Below are 25,624 nucleotides of genomic sequence, written 5' to 3' on the forward strand. Positions count from 1 at the left end.
TACTTAATTAAATGCATACAGTATATGAAACAAGATAAATGAGTTTGTGGCAGGTCTGATATTGTGGGCATCACAGAGGTGTGGCTGCAAGAGGCTCAGGGCTGGGAACTACATTGTGCCTCAAGAATATCAATGATTTTCAGGATACCGGGATACCCACTGCTTTTCATCATTTATATAAATGATTTTGATGTGAATCTAGGAGGTATGGTTAGTACATTTGCAGATGTTGCCAAAGTTGGTGATGTAGTGAACAGTGAAGAAGCTTATCTCTGAGTACAACAGGACTTTAATCAACCAAGGAGTGGCAGATGAAGTTTAATACAGATAAATGTGAGATGCTGCATTTTGGTAAGGCAAGCCAGCGCAGGATTTACACAGGTAATGGTAGGGCACTGGGGAGTGTTGCTGAACAAAGAGATAAAAATACTGGATTAGTGGTGCTGGAAGAGCACAGCAGTTCAGGCAGCATCCAACGAGCAGCTGAGGGTGCAGGTGCATAGTTCCTTGAGAGTGGAGTCACAGGTTGACAGGCTGTTGCACAAGGCCTTTACCATGCTTGCCTAAACTGGACAGTGTATTGAGTACTGGATTAGTGGTACTGGAAGAGCACAACAGTTCAGGCAGCATCCAACGAGCAGCGAAATTAACGTTTCGGGCAAAAGCCCTTCATCAGGACTGCTGTGCTCTTCCAGCACCACTAATCCAGTATTTGATTTTCAGCATCTGCAGTCATTGTTTTTACCTTAGTGTATTGAGTATAGGAGTTTGGAGGCCATGTTGCAGCTGTACGGAACATTAGACACTTTTGGAAGACTGTGTGCAAGTCTGGTCTCCCTGCTGTAGGAAAAATGTTGTTAAACTTGAAAGCATTCAGAAAGGATTTACAAGGATGTTGCTGGGGTTGGAGGGTTTGAGCTACAGGGAGAGGCTGAACAGGCTGGGGCTGTTTTCCCTGGAGCGTCGGATGAAGGGGTGACCGTATAGAGGTTTATAAAATCATGAGGGGCATGGATAGTGTGACCAGCCAAGGTCTTTTGCCCAGCGTAGTGGAGTCCAAACTTGAGGGCATTGATTTCAGGTGAGGGGAAAGATTTGAAAGGGACCTAAGGGGCAACTTTATCACATAGAGAATGGTGTGTGTATGGACTAAGCAGCCAGAGGAGATGGTGGAAACTGGTACAATTACAACATTTAAAAGGCATCTGGATGGGTACATGAATAGGAAGGGTTTATGGGCCAAATGATGGCAAATGGGACTAGATCAGTTTAGCATGGATGAGTTGGACCAAAGGGTTTGTTTCCGTGTGTATGAAACTATGACTCTGTAAATATTCAAGGATATGAGTCCTATCAAAAGAATGGGTAGAGGGGATGGGGGTTGCCTTGTTAGTAAGAAATGAATTTAAAGCGATCGCAAGAAGTGATATGGGGTTGGAAGGCATAGAATCTGTGTGGGCAGAGTTGAGGAACTGCAGGAAAATAATACTCTGTTGGGAAGTATGTACAGGCCTCCTGGCAGTAGTCAGGATGTGAGGAAGAAAATAAATCCAAGGCCTATAGAAAAGCCTTGTGAGAAACACATTAGTACAGTTGTCATAGGGGACTTCCAAATGCAGATGGACTGGGACAATTAGCAGATCTCAAGGAAAGGAACTTGTGGAATGTCTGAGATTTTATCTGGAGCAGCTTGTGGTAGAGCCCATGAGGGAACAGGCAGGTATGGATTTTTTTTTAGATTAGATTACAGTGTGGAAACAGGCCCTTGAGCCCAACAAGTCCACACCGACCCGCCGAAGCCCAACCCACCCATGCCCCTACATTTACCCCTTACCTAACACTACGGGCAATTTAGCGTGGCCAATTCACCTGACCTGCACATTTTTTGGATTGTGGGAGGAAACCGGAGCACCCGGAGGAAACCCACACAGACACGGGGAGAATGTGCAAACTCCACACAGACAGTCACCCGAGGCTGGAATCAACACTGGGATCCTGGTGCTGTGAGGCTGCATTGCTCACCACTGAGTCACTGTGCCACCTGTTCCCTCACGGGCTCCACTGTACTAATGTGTTTCTTACAGGTCTTTTCTATAAAAGCAATTACACCATTCAGCCCATCAAGACTGCTGTGCCTTTCAATCATGGCTGATATGTTTCTGAAGGAGAAAGTGAGGACTGCAGATGTTGGAGATCAGAGTTGAGAGTGTATTGCTGGAAAAGCACAGCAGGTCAGGCAGCATCCGAGGAGCAGTAGAATCGGGAATGTCCTGATGAAAGGCTTATGCCCGAAATGTCGATTCTCCTGCTCCTCGGATGCTGCCTGACCTGCTGTGCTTTTCCAGCACCATACTGTCGACTGTTTCTGAGCCCCATTCTCCTGCCTTCTTGATCTGTTTTAAATACACACAGTGATTTGGCCACCACAGTCCTCTATGGTAATGAGTTCCACAGATTCACCACCCTCTGGCTGAAGAAATTCCTCCTCATCCCAGTTTCAAAGCATCGTCCCTTCACTCTGAGACTGTACCCTCAAGTCCTAGTCTCTTCTACTTGTGGAGACATTTTTCCACATCCTCTCTTTCCAGGCCTCTCGGTATTCTGTAATGTTAATGAATTCCCCACTTATCCATCTAAACGTTCATCAAGTACAGACCCAAAGTCCTCAACCGCTCTTATATGACAAGCCCTTCATCCCTGGGATCACTATTGCAAACCTCCTGTGGACCCCCTCCGAGGCCAGCACATCCATCCTTAGGTAAGGCACCCAAAACTGTTCACTATTGAGTAAAGGCAACTACAAAGACATGAGAGAGGAGCTGGCCAGAGTTGATGGAAAGGGAACCTAGCAGGGAAGATGGTGGAGCAGCAATGGCAGGCGTTTCTGAGGGTAATTAAGGAAGCACAGGAGACATTCATCCTGTGCACAATCTCCCCCTGTTTGCATGGGTTTCCTCTGAGTCCACTGGTTTCTTCCCACAATCCAGAGGTGTGCAGGTTAGGTGGATTGGCCACATTAAATTGCCCATAGTGTTAGGTGCATTAGGAAAATGTAGGGAATGGGTCTGGGTGGATTACTCTTCGGAGGGTGGGTGTGAACTTGTTGGGCTGAATGGTCTGTACCCATAATGTAAGGAATCTACTCTAACCTAATGTAAACCACAAATATTCATGTTATACATCAATGATGTGGATGAAAGAACTGAGGGCATTTTTTTTACCACCCCAGAGTGTCTTATTTGTGGGAGACATACCAATCATTTATTCAATAATTCATTCGCAGAGGGTAGATACTCACAGTAAGTGAAGTCATCCTATTTCAGTCAGAAATACATGACATTGTTTTGTGGTCTCCTAAAATGTCCTCTTTCATCTTCAGAAAATTGGTTAAGGTTACACACACAGACACACACACATACACACACACACACGCACATTTTCCAGAGATAATGGCTGTTGCTAAGCTGTGTTCCGTAGTCCAGGAAGTTGGTATAAGAGAAGATATTTCCTATTGAGGAGAGAGTTATTCTAAAATATTTAATCAATCTCTGAGTTTCATGACCATGGATTATGACCCCAGATCACTCATTGACATGTTGAACTTTTAGGTATATTGTGTGCTTTTTGGGAAAGAAAGTGAGTTGAAGCCAAAAGATGACTGTGGATGCATATTCAGTTGGCTGTGTGGAGAGAAACTCTGGGATGTTACACCAAAGCGTCAAGTTTCTTGGAGTGACGATAACCGACAACTTGTCTTGGTCTTCCCATGTTGCGACATTCAAGAGGCCACACCAACACCTTTCCTTCCTCCGGTAGCTCAGGGAATTCGGCATGTCCATAAGGACTCTCTCCAACTTCTACAGGTGCACAGTTGAAAGCATTCTGTCCGGGTGCATAACGGCCTGGTACAGCAACTGCTCTGCCCAGGATTGTAGGGAACTACAGAAAGTAGTGTGCACAGCTCAGGCCATCACAGGAGGCAACCTTCCATCGATGGACTTCATTTATATGGCTTTCTGGCGTGGAAAGGCTGCCAATATCATCAAAGACCCTCTGCACCCCAGTAATGATCTCCTCCAACCTCTTCCATCAGGCAGAAGATACAGAAGCCTGAACACATGTATCACAATTTCTTCCTGGTTGTTATTACACTACTGAATGTAGCCTCAAATAATGCTGATCTTGCTTATGTTGCTCTCTCTTGTACACCCTGTACAATGTTATCTGTATGCCTCTGTCTAAATCTTTTATTCTGTACATCCTTGCTTATTGTGTTCTGTCTGTATGACTTGTAAACAAAGCTTTTTGCTGTACTTCAGTACAAGTGACAATAAATAAATCAATCTATCAAAAGACATCAAAAGGAGAAATGCACTACAAACTAAACTATAGGTAGCTCGGACTGTGACTTTGTTGGGGAAAAACAACAGCAGTCTCAATGAGAGATGTTTACATTTTAAAAATACATAGAAACAGGGGTTAAAAGGGAGTTTTATCCCTGCTCTGTGTGTACCAGTGGGCTACGGTACTCAGGTGGCCGTGCCTGCATTTGAGCGCAAGTGTGGTGTGAAGGTCATAGTTGCAGAACCATCAGTTAGTCACTCCTGCATTGCGGGCAAAAGACTCTCTTCCTTTGAATGCTGGAAGCCACTTAGAAAGCTGGTTTAAAAGGAAACAGAACCAACATATTTCAGCCGACCTACAAAGCCAGGAATCTTGAAACTGACTGGTCAACCGTCAGTATTCTCAGATTTTCTCTTCACGAACAGTGCAGCTACTGGCCTGAACATCTTATAACATTTTTTTTTGACCTTGCTACTTCCTTTAAATCTGTGTGCATATCTGTTACGTTATTATTTCTTCTCGCGTTTGGTAACAAATAAACATGTTCTTTTGTTAACTCGAGAAAGCCTGGTTAAATTGTGTTCTGAAGAAGGGTCACTGGACGTGAAACATTGACTCGATTTTTGTCTCCACAGTTGCTGCTTGACTTGCTGAGTTTCTCCAGCAATGTGCTGGTTAAATTGTCTCTCGTAGTTGTGGTTATGTTCACCGAGCTGGGAAATTGATTTGCAGACTTTCCATCCCCTGTCTAAGTGTCATCTTCAGTGCTTTGGAGCCTCCTGCTGCACTGCATCCTCTGGAATTGATTTGGTTCCATTCTTGCTGCTGCCAGTTCCAGTTGTTCGTTGTAATGGCTGGTATATTGGGTCTAGGTCTATGTGTTTGTTGATGGAGTTTGTGGATGAATATCATGCTTCTAGAAATCTTCTGGCTCTCCTCTGTTTGGCTTGTGCTATGATCGTTGTGTCACCTCAGTCAAATTTGTCCTATATGGTGTTCTGTGTACTCTTTGCATGGAATCTTGTATACGGCATTTGGCTTGCATATGATGGGTAGAGGTTCTTTTGTCCTGGGGAGTTGTTGTCTGAGCATAGCTGTCGGTTTATGGGTTTTCATGAATCCCTGTGGTTGCAGAAGTCTGGCTGTCAATTCGGAGAGTTTTTTAAATGGAAGCTAGCGTTGCAAGCAAGACAAACGTAGATTCCAAGATTCCATGCAAAGACTGCACGAAACACCATGTAGAACAAACTACATATCCGCATCCATGAACACCAACATATCAGTAAACGCCACAACCAGTTCTCCCTAGTAGCCAGACACACAGATGACAAGGACCACAAGTTCAATACAATGATCATTGGACAAGGCAAACAGAAGACAGCTAGAGAATTCCTAGAAGCATAGCATTCACCCATGGACTCCATCAACAAGCACATAGACCTGGACCCAATACGGTATACCGGCCACTACAACGAATAACCGGAACCGACAACGGGAAGCAGCAGGAACGGAACCAAATAAATTCCAGAAGACAGGGTACAACAGCGCTTCACAGGAGGCTCCAAAGCACAGAAGGTGTCACCCAGACGGGGGTCAAAACGTCTGCAAATCAACTTGCCAGCTCAGCGAACATACTCACCACTGTGGCAACCAGCACCCCAGCTACAAATCTTTACACAAACCTTAAATTGTCTCTCTTTTAAGAAAAACTCATTTGGGTATGGGTGAAAGTACTGACAAAGAAGGGGGTTACTTTTTAAACTAACCCTGTTGTGACCAACCCAGGGACTAGGGTGAGAAAGAAGGAGAGCCTGTTCATTCCTGCTCACCTCGGAGCTTGACAAATAGGAATATTCTGTCTGGAATCATAGCTCCAGGAACCTTGCCTGGAAGCTGGTTTTAGTATTGGCATTTGTAGACTTTGTTGTTGAGTGTCACCTTAAACTTTCCCAGGTGTCCCATAATACCAAAGCGGTCAAATCAATACGAACACAAACCATATCAATGCAAAACAGTCCCAACTTTATTAGGAACAAAGTTACAATAACCTTTGATACTAAACATATCATCTCTAATCCTATTTGGCACTTTAAGATTACAATACTTCTTGAATCCCTTGTAGATTTACGTCGCGTCTCTCTCTCTCTCTCTCTCTCTGTATCTCTGTCCCTGGATGGTCACCTGGTCTGCTGGGGAGGGTTTGGATGATTCAAGCAGAAGGTCTGCAGGTGAATCCTGTTTTCTGTACCTTTTAGATGGTTTCCTGGAACCTTCTATAGTTCTGGCCAATCAGGGCAATACACTTGATAGTTCGAAACTGTGTCAGTCACTTGGATAGCATGTTACTGTTTGTCTCTTTGTGTAGCAGGACCTGGTGCCTTTCTGACACATTCGACGTTTACATAGAGCAGTAGAGGCCCTTCAGCCCTTGATGTTGTGCCGACCTCTTATCCTACTCTAAGATCAGAAGAACCTACGTCCCTTACGTTTTACTATCATCCATGTGCCTATTCCAAGAATGTCGCTAATGTCTCTGACTCTACTACCATTGCTGGCAGTACATTCCACACACCCACCACTCTCTGCACGAAGAACCTACCTCTGACATCTCTCCTAAACCTTCCTCCAATTATCTTAAAATTATACACCCTTGTGCTAACCATTTCTGTCCTGGTGAAAAAGTCGCTGGCTATTCACTCTTATCTATGCCTCTTATTGTCTTGTACATCTCTATCAAGTTTGCTTCAATGAGAAAAGTCCTAGCTCCCTCAACCTTGCTTCATAAGACACACCCTCCAATCCAGGCAGCATCCTGGTAAATCTCCTCTGCACCTTCTCTAAAGCTTCCACATCCTTCCTATAATGAGGCAACCAGAACTGAACACAATATTCCAAGTGTGGTCTAGCCAGGGCTCTGGAGCTGCAGCATAACCTCGTGGCTCTTAAACTCAATCCCCCCCTTAACTCACCAAATGCCTTCTTAACCCTATCACCTTTAGATGGCAACTTTTGAGGGATTTATGGACATGGATCCCAAGATCCCTCTGTTCCTCCACACTTCCGAGAATCCTGGCTCGATCTGTATATTCTGCATAAGTTCAACCTTCCAAAGTGGAAGTTTAGTGGATCAATTGTTGGGGAAATGTCTGATTAGGATAACTGTTGTCTTTTACATCGTGCTAATGTAATTAACATCTGGCTGCTGTGTTTGCACTGTGTCTAGTGTGCGGGCTTTGTGATTTCAGAGTTTTACTTGGCCAATGTACCCAGCATCCCTTATTGTTTGGCCAAGTTAGCAATTTATCTGTGTTTTAGCAGCCAAGGGGCTCCTACAACTTATTATACTGGCACGGTGGCTCAGTGGTTAGCACGACTGCTTCACAGCACCAGGGTCGCAGGTTTGATTCCAGCCTTGAGCGACTGTCTGCGTGGAGTTTGCACATTCTCCCCGTGTCTGCATGAGTTTCCTCCCACAGTCCAAAGATGTGCAGGTCAAGTGAATTGGCCATTCTAAATTGCCCAAAGTGTTAGGTGCTTTAGTCAGAGGGAAATGGGTCAGGGTGGGTTATTCTTCAGAGGGTCAGTGTGGACTTGGTGGGCTGAAGGGCCTGTTTCCACACTGTAGGGAATCTAATTTCTTAAGTTCATTATCGTTACAGTTTTATCTGCCAATCTTTGATTTCACTTGTGACAGATTTGTTTGACAGCCCCTGAAATAAGCTCACCACAGATTAAATATTTTTCCTCTAGCTTGTCCCATATTCTCCTCGAAAGCTAATCTTTAGATTTATAGTGCTGTGATCACTGTCTCCTAAATGTACCCCCAAATGACACTTGATCCAATTGAGGACTCCCTCATTCCCCAGACTAGATAAGGTCTTTCAAAATGGGGTGACACATGTACTAGCCAAGAAAACTCTCCTGAATATACATCAGAAACCTGTCCCTCTGTTCTTTACACCATTACTTTCCTAGTCCATAAGATAATGCTATGGATTTGTCCCCTCACCATGATTTTCCTGCAAGTCTTCTTTATATAGAACATGGAACAGTACAGTACAGGCCCTTCAGCCCTCATTGTGCTGGCCTTTTATCTGACTCTGAGATCAGACCAACCTACATACCCTTCACTGTACTAACTTCCATGTGCCTATCCAAGAGTCGCTTCATCCCAACCAAACAGTGGCCTCTAGAATTTCTTTCGCTCTAAATAAATAGCTCCCCGTGTCAGTGTGGGTTTCCTCCAGGTGTTCCGGTTTCCTTCCACAGTCCAAAAATGTGCAAGTTAGGTGAAAGTCTATGTTAAATTATGCCCGTAGTGTTAGGTGAAGGGGTAAACGTAGGGGAATGGGTCTGGGTAGGTTGCTCTTCGGAGGGACGGTGTGGACTTGTTGGGCCAAAGGGCCTGTTTCCACACTAAGGAATCTAATCTAATCTAAATGCATTCTTTCCTTTCTCTCTACCCCCCCCCCCCCCCCCCCCCCCCCCCCCACACACATACACACATTCTCGCACCCTCTCATGCTAAGGATTATCCCAGATATCAAGACAATCAGATTCACAGTGTAACTCACTCACTCAGACTAGAAGTTACATATATTAAAATATGGGACCCTGTTCTTTTTACACAAAGTAAAAATACTTTACAGTCTTAAAAGATTGTCCTCCTTTAAGTGCCTATTAGGTTTGTGAACAAATAAGAAACTGCTTGATTGTTAACCTCCAATGGCAGATTCCGTGTTAACCTTCAATCAGCCCGAGTGCTTTGATTCTTGCTTCTTACCTGTTGAGAAAGTGAAACAGTAGGTGGTGTCTTCAAGTAATTTTCATTTCACTTCTGCATGGGAATGCTAGAGATTATCTAGCAAGGGTTGTAAAGGTTTATAAAATCATGAGGGGCATGGATAGGGTAAATAGGGATGGTCTTTGCTCCAGATAGGGGGAGTCCAAAACTAGAGGGCATAGGTTTAGGGTGAGAGGCAAAAAGAGACCTAAGGGGCAACTTTTACACATCGAGGGTGCTGCATGTATAGGCTGCCAGAGGATGTGGTGGAGGCTCATACAATTACAACATTTAAAAGGCATCTGGATGGTATATGATTAGGAAGGGTTATGAGCTGGGTGCTGGCAAATAGGACTATATTTATTCTGAATATCTGGCCTAGACAAGTTAGACTGAAGGGCCTGTTTCAGTGCTGTAGATCTCGATGACTTTAACTGTCTGGACTGGCATTGTGCCTGATGCTGATATGAAGACTGTGTTTCTGCCAAACTCATGGTAGCAGCAGAGCTCAAATTGTGTCACTTTTCACTTATCTTTGCAAGGCCCTGGTGTCACAGGCAGTAGGGTCGGGCCCCCAGTTCCTGTCTTGTTCATGCATTGAAACCTCCTGTATTTAAGGCTGCTTACTAATTCAGGGATTCTGCTGAAAACAGTGCCGACTGCTTGTAAACTGGCCTGTCGCCTCTGCAAAGCAGGGTTGAAGGGGATACAACATGTTGAAGCGGAGATCCCCATGAAGCTAACTGCTTCAGTCAAGACACGGATGAAAGGAACATGTTTTGAAACATTTGTGGGCGGGTTTCTACCACTGTAAATAACAAACTCCTTACAGCGAAGTCTCCACATTTTCTATGAACTCCCTCCCTGCTAGCTGCATGTGGAATGTTTATGCTCTGTCTGATTTTGATTAAGCCTGGGCTGTTGTTGGGAAGAAACTCTGACAGAGTTCTGCTCCTCAAATTCAGTGTTGATCATACCCACCTCCACCGGCAAGTCATAGAGATGTACGGCACGGAAACAGACCCAGATATTCCAACCTAATCAGCATCTTTCTCTTTGTTTGGTATATTCCTTACTCTTGTTGGGCCGTGGCTGTCAGTTCGAGCAAGCATTGAAGTCACTGGCCATTCATTAGTGGCTATCTGACACAAGGTGGGTCCTGCCTGTCATTGGGGATAGGCTGTTCTCAATGGCAGGTCATACCTGCTGACTCCTGTGTTTTCCTGCTGTGCAGTAAAACTGCAATGCCCTATCCTTTCGGCTGTGCAAACATTGGAGTGCCCTCTCGACCTCTTCCATTGAATCCAAAGAAGTGCCCAGCACTGTGTTGGGTGCCGAACAGGCTGCAGACGTTGTCGGAAAAGTGATATATTTAGACTTCTGTCACCTTTGGGATCCATTCCATATCTTTAGTCAAGCTTTACTCCCTTTGCCTTCAGCTCCCTGAACATAATGGAGTTATTAACGAGGAACAGTTTTTGTGCCTTATCATTAGGGAGCACAGCTGTATATTGACAGGGAGAAACTTGCATATTAGCTGTGTTTATGTTATCCAGGATGAGAAGAGAAACAAACTAGCACAAAGGCAAAAAAGCACACTAGCTCTCTTCACTCAAGCAGTAAACACATTACATTAGTCATCAGGGACCAACCTGCTGAACTGAACCTAATAGTAACTTGGAAACTGAGCTGAGCATTCATAATGACGACCGATGTCATAAAAACGTACGGCTGTGTTGCTTGAAACTGATACACAGAATGGTATACATTTCCAATTCAAACTCATGTGCCTGCAAATTAATGAAGCAAGCACAGAACCATTTTTCCACTTTCAGAGGCAGGGTTTTTTTTTAAACAGCTGGAGCTGTCTGTTGATATAAATCCCATCACATAAGCTGATAGCAGAGGCTGGAATGTCTTTTCAAAACTTTTTTTTTAAAGTAAATTATCACAGCTCCAACAAATGTAAGGTATTGTCATGCATGACACTATATAATGCTGGTCATTGTCAAGGTCAAATGCCTTCTCAGGGTAATCCCAATCTGAATCACTGCAGTAAAACACACACATTATCACTCTGTGTCTAGCACTGACATTTTATGTTACAGAATGTTTCTAGCTCCTAAAGAGGCTTCCCAAGTGACCACAACCTCTTCCCGGTGCCCTTTTTAAGGGCTGAGAGGAAGTAGTTTCTCCAGTGGTCCTCACTGTAGGAATTCCGAGGGTCTGGAAAAAGTTTGCATATGTTTTGTACCAATAGCCTTCCAGAACCAAAAAACACCAGGTGAAAATGGTGTGGAGTTAGGAAGACTGACACTGTTTTCCCTGAGCAAGGAATCGCAGTATAGTATTTTGCACCCGATACCTGCCTCCATATTTAGATGATAATCTGGTTTCTCTGTTTGGGTGATGTGGAGAGTAGTGGGAATGGTGGGGATCCATTGCCTGAGTCAGGTTCGAGTCGCTGTTGTGTCATATTACCTTTAACAGTGAACTCATTTATGCGTCACAGCTGATAAAGTCTTCTTTATGCCATTGACAGGATTTCCAGTGACCACCTCCTCATAAAATCCGAGGATTTCTGCGCACTGTTTCCTGACCGTATACACACTCACCACCTCAGTAATCTTTAACTGCCTGGTAGAACAAAAGTCTTTTACTTTAAAAATAACTCACAAAGTCGAAGCTTTCAGTCTCACACTCATCAGGACTGGGATGCAAGGACACACACTCAGAAGGGTGTACTTTCTGACACCCCTGAAGGGTTTACATTACACATGCAGAAAGGTCTGCACTGCCCCGCCCCAGAAATAAGCCAAATCAATACTAGCAAGTAGATGAATTGATGTCATTGTCAGTACCAACGGGGGTTCTCCACAATTGTGTTTTGCACATGTATACTGAGAATCTTTTCAGGGTGTCAACCTTAGAAAGGGAACACCGATCATGCAGTGTGAGAAGCTGAACCTTGATTGGCACAGGGACTGATATACATCAATCTTAGAGAACTGAAAAAAGTCAGACTCTGTATAGTCAGGGTGTTGCTATGGGGCATAAAGTAGATAGTGACCATAACCGTTTCCCCATTGCAAAAGGTGTAATGTAGAAAGAAATGTCGGTGACAGAGCAGTTTGACACTGCTAACAGCAGAATTCCTAAATTAGTAAGCAGCCTTAACTATAAGGGGATTTCAGTGCAGGAATGAGAGAGGAATATGGAGCCTGACCCTCCTGCTTCTGACATCATGACTTTGGAAAGATAAATGAAAACGAAGGCAATTTGAGCTTTGCTGCTACCATGAGCTTTGTGTAACCAGCACCTTCTTTTGGAAGCTGCAACAAGGTGTTCTGGGGATATTGAAATTCAAGACTTTGGAACCAGCTAGATCTGACCATCACCAGACATGTCTCTCTGAACTACATTCTCACACAAACTGATACCATAGTGCTGACTCTGATACAGCTCACATCTTAGTAACCACCAGAGTTAGGATACAACACTGGGAGGTTTTTCATTCTTGGCAGAAATACAGTCCTAGTATGAGCATCAGGCACGCTGCCTGCCCAGATTCTAACAGCAGCTCCTCAACTTGTTTGACCAGATGCTCTCTGGCATTCCCATACCGTGAAATGAAACTTACTTGAAGACACCATCTACAACCCCACACTCTCAACCTAAAGGGAGCAAGAGTCAAAATAACATTGACTGATTGAAGGTTAACATCACTGTGATGGAATCTACCATTGGAGCCAATCAATCAAGCAGTTTATTTGTTTACAAACCTACGAGGCACTTAAAAGAATACAATGTTTGCAGCCGGTTCATCACCATAATAGGCAACATCATCAATGAGCCTCTGGTGAAGAACTGGTGTTATGACCCGCTTTCTACTTATGTGTTTAGTTTTCTTGGGTTGGTGGTGCCATTTCCTATGGTGATGTCATTTCCTGTGTTGGTGGTGTAACTTCCTGTTCTTTTTCTTAGAGGGTGGTGGATGGGATCCAAATTGATGTGTTTGTTGAGTTGCAGTTCCGGTTGGAATGCCATGCTTCTAGGAATTCTCGTGCGTGTCTCAGTTTGGCTTGTCCTAGGATGAATGTGTTCCCCCAGTCAAAGTGATGTCCTCCCTCATCTGTATGTAAGGATATTAGTGAGAATGAGTCATGTCTTTCTGTGGATAGTGGATGCTCATGTATCCTGGTGGCTAGTTTTCTGCCTGTTTGTCCAATGTAGTGTTTGTTACAGTCCTCGCAAGGTATTCTGTAATTCTGTTCGCCGAGCTGGGAATTTGTGTTGCAGACATTTTATCCCCTGTCTAGGTGACATCCTCAGTGCTTGGGAGCCTCCTGTGAAGCGCTTCTGTGATATTTCCTCCAGCATTTATAGTGATTCAGAAACATCACAGAAGCGCTTCACAGGAGGCTCCCAAGCACTGAGGATGTCACCTAGACAGGGGACGAAACGTCTGCAACACAAATTCCCAGCTCGGCGAACAGAACCACAACAACGAGCACCCGAGCTACAAATCTTCTCACAAACTTTGAAGGTATTTTGTAAATGACGTTTGTTTTGCTTGTTATCTATATAGGATCTTTTAAGTTCATTAGCTGCTGTTTTAGTGGGTTGGTGGGCTTGTGGGCTACCATGATGCCAAGAGGTGTGAGTAGTCTGGCAGTCATTTCCGAGATGTCTTTGATGTAGGTATTCAAAAAGGATGGCACCCAATAAACACAGACTGTCAATTTCTCCACAACAAACCCAAACAAACAGACAAAACATGCCCAGAAACCGTAGCCACTTTCCTCCACATCAATTGGTCCCTGTCCTCTGTACATAGAATATGCCCCTCAATCCCAGTCAACATTCAATTTGTTACTTACTAAGCCCTTTATAGTTTTGTGGTTCCACGTTATTTCTCCACGTATTCACCGAGTAATCAGTGCCTCGTAAACAAACCAAATTCTCTGAATTGCCATTGCAATGGTTGAATTAAAATTGATCTGAGCATTAAGAATATTGTGGAGCAGAACATTCTAGATTTCTCCACAATCAATAAGATGATCCATTGATGCTTTTGAATTCATTTTCAGAGAAATACAAGAATGCTTATTACCAAACAGCAGAAAAAGAGATTGCGCAAAATGCAGAGAAACTTGGGCAAATGCGCAAGGAGGTCATGCAGGAGAGCATTAAATTTCAGAAAGCTGATCGGGTGAGTGAAATATCACATAAGTAGCCGTAAATTTTATCAATGAAGTATATTTCTGGAATAAAAAAGGTCATGTTGAACCTAACATGTATAAATGTGATTGATAGGCCAATGAAAGATTGCTCACTCACCATGGTACGGCCATCAGAGTTGAAAAATGTGGTGCTGGAAAAACACAGCAGGTCAGGCAGCATCTGAGGAGCAGGAGAATCGACATTTCGGGCATAAGCCCTTCTTCAGGAAGATATTCCTGAAGAAGGGCTTATGCCCGAAACGTCGATTCTCCTGCTCCTCAGATGCTGCCTGACCTGCTGTGTTTTTCCAGCACCACATTTTTCAACTCTGGTCTCCAGCATCTGCAGTCCTCACTTTCTCCACGGCCATCAGAGAGCCATTCACTTACCCATTGTGTCCTTCCGACCATCTCTCTCAACATGTTACAGGCAAGAGCAGTAAACTTGCTGTCACTAACCACTGCAGCCAATCGCAGTGACTAGCACTGTCAACTAAACACCATATGGGAGGCACAATACGTACTGTGTCCTCTGTTATGGATAATCATAGAATAGATCCCTACAGTGTGGAAACAGGCCCTTGAGCCCAATAAGTCCACACCGACCCTCCGAAGAGTAACCCACCCAGACCTGTTCCACCACCCTAGTACTGTACATTTACTCCTGACTAATGCACCTAACCTACAGATCCCTTGGCCAATTCAGCTAACCTGCACATCTTTGGATTGTGGGAGGAAACTGGAGCATCCAGAGGCAACCCACACAGACACAGGGAGACTGGAATCAAAGCCAGGTCCCTGGTGCTGTGAGGCAGCAGTGCTAACCACTGAGCCACCATGCTGCCCTAGTGAAATCTCATCTCCAATTGTCCGGTGCTTCAGTATAGTGAGTCAGGAACATCCCCACATTGGATTTTCTCTTCTGCACTGCTTGTCTTCTCATACTTGTCAGTCTTCCACCTATTGGAGTTATTCAGCTACTGTCAGTGAGAGGTTCCTGCTCAGTCTGACCGTTCTGTTGGAATAATGGACAATGCCATTAGCTTGTTAGCCTAGCCCTCATTGTTGCAATGTGCAGTTGAAGATGGAAACAGTGTGGGTTAGTGCAGAGCAATGACGTTATTCCAGTGCTGTGATCTGGGAGACTGAGGAATATTCATTAGGATCTATAGATCTCCTCACTTTTAATTAACAAGGAATTTCAAGGTCTGGTACATTTTGAATAAGATTGAGATAGTTTTAAGCATTTGGTCCTTCCCTCACTCTATCTACTTTTCCTGCAGGTGGTCGAAAACATCATTAGTCGAGAATGTGAGGATCGAAAGGAATTGAGACTCTGCTTAGCAAAAGCGACCATTGAGGTATTACAATCAGACCATTTAATTCCACGCATCAGCACCAACCTCACTCCCAGTAGATTCCTAATAGAGCATGGGTAAACACATCATTCACACTTGGTGCACAATCTTTGTATAGGCTTCAAATAGTTCTTGTTTCAGTCCATGTTTGTGCTGCACAGTTGACATACCTGTGGATTTGATGACAAATCAAAGACTCTACTCCCAAAGTAAGAATTTGACAAAGAGACTACTGAGAATAAGATTCAATATTCCCCATTTCAGTCTGTACTGTCATAGAATTATGCAGTAGTGATGGATCCAGTTCCTATGCCCCTGACATGGCTTTGAAATAGTTTGCTCTTTGAGGATGTATGTAATTCTCCTGTCACTGATTGACTGAGGAACTTGTTTATGACCAGTGTCTCAATGTGCCAGGTATGACTACCGTTCACTTTTGGGTTTGTTTTGCTTTCACAGTGTGTGGCACATAAAACACACAGTACTCAGTATCATTGACACGGTTACACTGATAATTGCACAAAAACATTAACAATTTGAACAAAATTCAGAACAGCTTATCACTTAAATTTATCAGTAAAACACAAAGGACAGATGACTTGCCTCCGTTTTGGGCTTACACTTGGAATAAACTGATAAGCTGCATAAGTCACCAGATTCTTGAAATGGTGTACCAATCTTTGTAGTCAAGTCATATAGAACATAGGACATGGTATGTAATGATGTATCTGTAATAACAAAGAACAGTACAGCACAGGAATAGGGTCTTTGGTTTACTAAAACTACGCCAACACATGATGCCTTTCTAAACTAACAACCTTTTACCTCTACACTGTTCATATCCCTCCGTTCCGTACCTATTCACAAATCGGTCAATATATCTCTTAAACATTATTATTGTATACCACCTCTACCACCTCCTGTGACAGTGCATTCCAGGCAATTAACACTCTCTGTGTGAAAAAACTTTGGCTCTTACACCTCCTTTCGGTGTCTAGTTGGTGCTCGTGTATCCTGATGGCTGGTTCCCTGCCTGTCTGTCCAATGTAATGTTTGCTGCAGCCCTTGCAGGGTACTTTGTGTGTGACGTTTGTTCTGCTGGTTGTTGGCACAGGATCCTTTAAGTTCATCAGGAGCTGTTTCAGTGTGATGGTAGGTTTGTGGCCTACCATGATGCTGAGGGGCCGGAGTAGTCTGGTCATCATCTTGGAGATCTCTTTGATGTATGGCAGGGTAGCTAGAGTCTCTGGGTGCGTTGTGTCTTCTTGTTTAAGTTTGTTGTGCAGGAATTGGCGCACTGTGCTTATCGGGTAACCGTTGTTTCTGAATACGTTGTATAGGTGTTTTTCTTTGGCTTCTTGTAGTTCCTGGGTGCTGCAGTGTGTTGTGGCTCATTTAGAACATAGAACAGTACAGTGCAGTACAGACCCTTTGGCCCTCGATGTTGCGCCAACCTGTGGAACCAATCTGAAGCCCATCTATCCTACACTATTCCATTCTTGTCCATATGTCTATCCAATGAACATTTAATTGCCTTTAAAGTTGGCGAGTCTACTACTGTTGGAGGCAGGGCATTCCACGTCCCTACTGAGTAAAGAAACTACCTCTGGCATCTGTCCTATCTATCACCCCTCAATTTAAAGCTATATCCCGTCGTGCTAGCCATCACCATCCGAGGAAAAAGGTTCACACTGTCCACCCTCCCTAATCCTCTGATTATCTTATATGTCTCAAGTCACCTCTCAACCTTCTCTCTAACGAAAATAGCCTCAGGTCCCTCAGCCTTTCCTCATAAGACCTTCCCTCCATACCAGACAACATCCTGGTAAATCTCCTTTGTATCCTTTCCAACGCTTCCACATCCTTCTTATAATGCAGTGACCAGAACAGTATGTAATACTCCAAATGCGGCCGCACCAGAATTTTGTACAGCTGCAGCATAACCTCATAGCTCCGAAACTCAATCCCACTACCAAGAAAAGCTCATGTCGCCTTATAACTCTATCAACCTGAGTGGCAACTTTCAGGGATCTATGTACCTGGACATAGAGATCTCTCTGCTTGTCTACCTTACCAAGAATCTTACCATTAGGCCAGTACTCTTTTATCCCTTTTGCTCCTTCCAAAGTGAATCACCTCACACTTTTCTGTATTAAACTCCATTTGCCATCTCTCAGCCCGGCTCTACAGATTATCTATGTCCCTCTGTAACCTGGAACATTCTTCAGCAATATACACAACTCCACCGACCTTAGTGTCATCCACAAATTTACTAACCCATCCTTCAATGCCCTCATCTAGGTGATTTATAAAAATGACAAACAGCAATGACCCCAAAACATATCCTTGTGGTACCCCACATGTAACTGAACTCCAGGATGAACATTTCCCCATCAACCAACACCCTTTGTCTTCTTTCAGCTAGCCGATTTCTGATCCAAACCACTAAATCATCCTCAGTTCCATGTCTCCATATTTTGTGCAATGGCCTACCGTGGGGAACATTATCAAACGCCTTATGCACTGCATCAACCGCTTTGCCCTGTTTGGTCACCATCTCAAAGAACTCAATAAGGTTTGTGAGGCACGACCAACCCTTCACAAAACCGTGTTGACTATCCCTAATCAAGTTATTCCTTTCTAGATGATTAGAAATCCTATCTCTTATAACCCTTTCCAACACTTTACCCACAACCAAAAGAAGGGTCAATGGTCTATAATTTCCAGGGTTGTTTCTACTCCCCTTCTTGAACAAAGAAACAACATATACTATACTCCAGCCTTCTGGCATTATTCCTGTAAACAATGATGACATAAAGATCAAAGTCAAAGGCTCTTCAATCTCCTCCCTGGCTTCCCAGGGAATCTGAGGATAAATTCCATCCGGCCCAGGGGACTTATCTATTTTCACATTTTTCAGAATTGCTAACACCTCCTTTTTGTGAACCTCAATCCCATGTAGTCTAGTAGCCTATTTCTCCACATTCTCCTTGGCAACATTGTCTTTTTCCAGTGTGAATACTGATGAAAAATATTCATTTAGCGTTTGCCCTACTTCCTTGGACTCCACACACAACTTCCCACTACTGTCCTTGATTGGCCCTAATCTTTCTCTCATCATTCTTTTATTCCTGATATACCTCTACCTATTTAAATAATATCCTGATGCAACTCCGTTTATGGGCGTTAGGATGATTGCTCCTGTACTTAAGTATCTGGTCAGCGTGTGTGGCTTTCCTGTAGATATTGGTCTGCAGCCGTTAGCTTTTCGTTGCACTGTGATGTCTAGGAAGGGGAGTCTGTTGTTGTTCTCTTCCTCTTTGGTGAACTTTTGATATCACTTCCTGTTATATTTCTGAGAGATTGGTAAATGGGGTCCAAATCTATCACCCACCACAACTGACCAGACACATAAATAGCAAGTAGGGTAGAACACCAATGCTTCATCAGGAGCTGACTGATGATGTTACCTAGTATGGTGATGATATGTCTGAGAACAAACCTCCCAGCTCAGTGAGCAAACATACAGCCTGAGGTTTATTGAACCTGCAACAGTATTAAACTTGCCACCATATTTCTCAGTTTCTGGATTTCTAACTCACTGCATTTTTGACCTTCTAGGGTTCCAAAGAGTTGCTAAGTAAACATTTGTATGACACAGTGAACCATTACAATCTGAACTGCTATGAGGTTAAGAAACGTCAAAAGATTTTGATGGACCTTATGGAAACGTTGAGGTCAGTTAAAAAGGAGACGCAATTTGACGTAGGAGAACACAATGATCTTCAGGTACACTTTCCTTTATATTTTAAACATTGATCCTTTCATCTCCCTTGTCAATCAGTGTGTCTATATTACTATGTCAAAAGGTGCAGATTAATATGAACTGGAAATACTGCTCGTTGGGTACAGAGGGATGTATATTTACAGAGTGATTTATGTTTACAGGTGAATATTAGGTACAGAGGAATGTATATTCAGTATAGAGATATATCTTTAGAGAGTGAAGAATGTAAGGTGCAGTGATATATATCTTAGACAGTTGCTAACACAAATGGAACACTGAAGGATTATTTCAGAATTGAACATTAATCTCCAAGATACTATTGTAATCAAAATAAACAGTGTATGCCGATACCATCAATCTGAACAATCTGATGCACAAGCTCAATATTAAGCTGATTTTTGAAAAACAAAATAAAAATCCTACTCAGTTTGAAATTCTGTTTTTCTTACATGACACATTCATTCATTTTTTTTCTTTTAGCTTTTCTTTCAGGTAATTCTCAATCTTTGTTTAAACATGTTTATGAGAGATATCACTGCTAGTTTGCATGCATTCTTACCCCACTCGGACTTTTACTAAAATATCAAATATCAATCCAAAGATGTGTAGGTTAGGTGGATTAGCCATGCTAAATTACCCATAGAATTATTGGATGTGCAGACTAGATGGACTGGCCATGGGAAATGCAAGGTTGCAGGGATAGGGTAGAAGGGTGAGTCTGGATGGGATGCTCTTTGGAGGGTTGGTGTGGACTCAATGGGCTGAATGGCCTGTTTCCACACTCTAGGGATTCTATGATTCTGTGATTTGGAATGATAAAGCCAAGAGGCTGTTCACTGTCCGACTAGGGTATGTACAATACACTGTAAGGATGAAGAGGATGGTGACTTGTGGTGTGATTGTAACAAGGATCGACCTTGTAGAATGTGAGTTCCCATATTGGGGCTGTTAATCTGGTCCAATCAGGGAGCCCTGGCTGGCAGACATAAACAGGAGTGTCAGAGGTTCTGTTCACGTTGAGTGAGCTGGATTCGTGTCAAGGACTGTCAACGTGTAAATAAATGGTAACTTGGTGATGGGATACCGGCCTCTGTGGAGTTATTTCAACTGGCAAGAATGTCAGCTATTTTGGAGGTGGGAATGATGAAATGAAACTTGGAGGAAAATGGCCAAGTCGGGTGAACAAGTTCTAACTCCTAGAGCTGTATAAGGTGACAACTCAATAAACAAGCAGAGGAGGAGGTGTTTGTAAGGAGGGAGGGAGTGAAGAAAGAAGGAATATGGAGTTGCAGTTGGCAAGGATGGGGTGTAGGTAGAACCTGAAAGCACAGTTTCGATTGTGGAGAGAAGGCAGGAGATCCTGACAGCAGGTGCAAGAGGTGAGAGAGGGGGAAGAGCACATTGAGAGTTCTGAATATCAATTGTCAGGAAGTCAGTGGAGCTTAGTGATGGCAGTGACTGATTAATGGTGTTTATGGGAGAGGACATTTGTAGTTTAATAAAAATCAGAGAGGTTAGCCAATTAGAGAGGCTTAGATAGAATTCCATCTGTAATTGATAAAGTTATGATTTAGAGAGCAGTCGAGGTGTGGACCGTAGATAGTCAATGTTTTCGATGTGAAAAGAAGCAGCTTTGATGGCACAATGACTGAGATATTGGTTGAGTAACACGTCAAGGTTGTGTACCCCGTAGTGAAAAGGAGACAGAGGTGAAATAAGGATTGATGGGGGTGTGTGGGAAATGAATGACTTTGGTCTTGCTGGTATTAAAATGATTGAGTTAAGGAATATTGGAGATGCAGTTTGAAAGACTTTAATAAATAAGCCGTGAGTTGACAGAGGAGGTAAGATTGATGGGAGGTTCATTGTGGACTTAGTGAAAAATCCCTTTAAGCTTCTGGATAACATCACCTGGGTCTCAGATGTAAAAACTAAAGATGAAGTGTTCAAGATTGGACCGTTGGGGTTTAGCTGAGGTCATGAAACATTGTAAGTGATTGTTAGCATGGTACCAGGAGACCCCAACATCACTGAGTCTAATTGTGGACAAGAGGCACAAAGACATGAAATGTTTGATAGAGTCATAGTTAAACAGCATCAAAACAGATCCTTCAGTCCACTATGCCTATGCTGACCAACAAACACCAAACTATACTCATCACATTTATCTGCTCTTGGTCCATAGCCTACAGTGGCACGGGCATTTTAAGTGCTAATCCAGATGATTCATAAATGTTGTAAGAGTTCCTACCTGAACGTGCTCAGGCAGCACGTTCCTTAATTCTACCATCCACAAGGTTAAAAGGGTTTTCTTCCTTGTCTCCTCTAATCCACCTCCTAACCTTAAACTTATTCCCTCTGTCTGAGACCCTTGCACAAAGATTCTCATGATCTACTCTGTCCATGCATCTTCTCATTCTGTATACCTCAATCAGATCTGTTTTCAGCTTCACCTGCTCTAAGGAAAATAAACCCAGCCTGTCCAATCTCTATTCATGACTAAGACTTCCCAACTCTGCCAAAATCCTGGTGAATCTCCTCTGCACTGCAAACCCATCTTTCTGATAATGTGGTGACCAGAACTACACTCAGTATTCCACCTGTGGCCAAGCCAACATATTATAAAGTTGTAACAAGACTTCCTTGCTCCGATGTTCTTCGCCCTGTTGAATGTACCTGCACTGACCGCCTTCAGGGATCTATGGACTTGTACACCATGGTCTCTTTGTTCCTCAGTACTCCCTAGGGACCCACCATTCATTATGTATCGTCTCCCCTTATTAGATCTCCCAAAATTCATCACCTCTTACTTATCAGAATTAAATTCCATCTGCCATTGCTGTCCCCAATTTACCAGTTGATTAGTATCAGACTGTAGCCTCACTACCAACACCACCAATCATCTGCTAATTATACTTACTAATTAGATTTCCTCCATTCTCACCCAACTCATAACTGTGCATAACAAATGGCAAGGGTCCCAGCAGTACGCCATTGGTCACAGGATTCCAATCACAAAAACAATCCTCCAACATCATCCTTTGCCTCCTAATGGTAAGCCAGTTTTGGAAATAGTTTGCCAACTTACTTTGGCTTTTTACCTTTTGGATCAGCCTTCCATGTGGGACCTCACTAAAGGCCTTACTGAAGTCCATGTAAACCACATCAACTGCATTATCCTCATCAAACATTAAGTCACCTTTTCAAAAAACTCAATTAAATTAGTTAGGTACAGTCCCCCTCTCACAAATCCATGATCAAACCCTACCTTTCCAAGTATTAGTTAATCCTGTCCCTCAGAACTTTGGCTAATAATTTCCTTACCATTCCTATCAGAATAACTGGTCCACCTGGCCTATCCCTGCCACTCTCCTTGAACAAAAGAACCACATTAGCTATCCTTCAGACATCTGGAACTTCACCTGTGACCAGTAACGTATTAAATATCTCCCCTAGGACCCCAGCAGTCTCCTCACCCTTAACAATTTCCCGAACTGGTCCTCACCCTTAACAATTTCTCCTTCGAATCTTCCCACTTCCTCCAGACCAAAGGGGTAGCCATGGGCACCCGTATGGGCCCCAGCTATGCCTGTCTCTTTGTTGGCTACGTAGAACAGTCCATCTTCCGTAATTACACTGGCACCACTCCCCACCTCTTCTTCCACTACATTGATGACTGCATTGGCGCCACCTCATGCTCCCGCGAGGAGGTTGAGCAATTCATCAACTTCACCAACACATTCCACCCTGACCTTAAATTTACCTGGACCATCTCTGACACCTCCCTCCACTTCCTGGACCTCTCCATCTCCATTAATGACGATTGACTTGACACCGACATTTTATACAAACCCACTGACTCCCACAGCTACCTGGATTACACCTCTTCCCACCCTACCTCCAGCAAAAATGCCATCCCGTATTCCCAATTCCTCCGCCTCCACCGTATCTGCTCCCAGGAAGACCAGTTCCACCACAGAACACACTACATGGCCTTCTTCTTTAGAGACCGCAATTTCCCTTCCCACGTGGTTAAAGATGCTCTCAAACGCATCTCGTCCACCTCCCGCACCTCCGCCCTCAGACCCCACCCCTCCAACTGTAACAAGGACAGAACACCCCTGGTGCTTACCTTCCACCCTACAAACCTTCACATAAACCAAATCATCCGCCAACATTTCTGCCACCTCCAAACAGACCCCACCACCAGGGATATATTTCCCTCCCCACCCCTTTCCGCCTTCCGCAAAGACCGTTCCCTCCGTGACTACCTGGTCAGGTCCACGCCCCCCTACAACCCACCCTCCCATCCTGGTACCTTCCCCTGCCACCGCAGGAATTGCAAAACCTGCGCCCACACCACCTCCCTCACCTCCATCCAAGGCCCTAAAGGAGCCTTCCACATCCATCAAAGTTTTACCTGCACATCCACCAATATCATTTATTGTATCCGCTGGTCCCGATGCGGTCTCCTCTACATTGGGGAGACTGGGCGCCTCCTAGCAGAGCGCTTTAGGGAACATCTCCGAGACACCCGCACCAATCAACCAAACCGCCCCGTGGCCCAACATTTCAACTCCCCCTCCCACTCTGCCGAGGACATGGAGGTACTGGGCCTCCTTCACCGCCGCTCCCTCACCACCTGACACCTGGAGGAAGAACGCCTCATCTTCCGCCTCGGAACACGTCAACCCCAGGGCATCAATGTGGACTTCAACAGTTTTCTCAGTTCCCCTTCCCCCACCTCACCCCAGTTCCAAACTTCCAGCTCAGCACTGTCCCCATGATTTGTCTGACCAGCCTATCTTCTTTTCCACCTATCCACTCCACCCTCTTCTCTGACCTATCACCTTCATCCCCCCCCCCCCCCCCCCCGACTCACATATTATACTCTATGCTACTTTCTCCCCACCCCCACCCCCACCCTCCTCTCATTTATCTCTTCACCCTTCAGGCACTCTGCCTGTATTCCTGATGAAGGGCTTTTGCCCGAAACACCAATTTTCCTGCTCCTCGGATGCTGCCTGACCTGCTGTGCTTTTCCAGCACCACACTAATCCAGAATCTGGTTTCCAGCATCTGCAGTCATTGTTTTTACCTCCCTCACCTCCTATAGCAGCCTAGGATAAACCTCAGCAGCTCCATTTATACACGTGTGTACCCACTAAAACATTGAATAGCTCCTCCTTATTAATCTGAATATACTTTGAAACCTCACTATCCCGACTGAAGTCTCCACTGCAACGTCTTTGTCCTTTGTAAATACAGATGAGAAATGTTCACTGAAGGCTTCACCCGGGACCTCTGGCTCCACCTATAGGTTGCTCCTTTGTACTCTGATAGCTCCCAATCTTTCCCTTTCTTGGTAATCCTTTTCCTCTAAATATATTTACATATACTTGGGGTTTTCCTTGTTCCTATCTCACAAAGATATCTCATGGCCCCTCTTTGCCTTCCTAATTTCTTTTTGAGGCAGTCTCTGATGCACACTACACTTTTGACTGGCCTCCCCGGCTTTTAATGTGCTCCACCATATCGTTGGTACTGACATGTACCATGACTGCTGGCTGTTCACCATCCTCCTTTGGAATGCCCTGCAGCTGGTCCGAGACAGCCCTGACCAGGGCGGCAACACACCATTTGAGAGTCTCATTTGCAACCACAGAAGTGCCTGTCAGCTCCCCTTACAATCAAGTCCCCTTTCTCTAAAGCTGTCCCAGTCTTTTTCCTCCACTGCAGAGCCAACAGTGATGCCACAGACCTGGCTGTTGGTATTTAAAGATACTATTCCATGACTTTGATTCATGAGGATTTGGTTCTGTGACAGGAGCACAATGGAAGTGTTTCATCCAGGGAATGCTGGGATAGAGTGGAGCTGCTAAAACCTTTGGAAGAGTTGAGGTGGTAGTTGGAGAGAATGTGAAGTGGTCAATTAATTTTGGTAGTGTGCCTTCTGAATTGGGAAAATGTATGTCGACGCCTGGTTCTATAATACACAAAAAAAAAGTTACTGATGAGTATGTCAGCACAGGAGGGAGGCTTCAGTTCATGCTTTTCAGCTACAGCCAATCTCCTCAGATCCCATTCCTTCCCCTTTCTCCACTCTGTCATTCCCTCATTTCCCTCGTTT

The 25,624-nt window shown here is 44.1% G+C and overlaps 1 protein-coding gene across 1 annotated transcript in view; it reads left to right on the forward strand.

Annotated features, from left to right (window-relative positions):
• The window catches only part of LOC140469584 (coiled-coil domain-containing protein 183-like), a 98,234-nt gene that overhangs the window by 2,472 nt on the left and 70,138 nt on the right, over positions 1–25,624 (forward strand). Inside the window, exons 2-4 of the mRNA XM_072566247.1 lie at positions 14,218–14,339; positions 15,633–15,710; positions 19,329–19,496. Of these exons, the coding sequence (XP_072422348.1) occupies positions 14,218–14,339; positions 15,633–15,710; positions 19,329–19,496 (368 nt within the window). The remainder of the gene's footprint in view (positions 1–14,217; positions 14,340–15,632; positions 15,711–19,328; positions 19,497–25,624) is intronic.

The sequence above is a fragment of the Chiloscyllium punctatum genome, chromosome 49 (genome assembly GCF_047496795.1).
Source record: "Chiloscyllium punctatum isolate Juve2018m chromosome 49, sChiPun1.3, whole genome shotgun sequence".
NCBI classification, from domain to species: domain Eukaryota; kingdom Metazoa; phylum Chordata; class Chondrichthyes; order Orectolobiformes; family Hemiscylliidae; genus Chiloscyllium; species Chiloscyllium punctatum.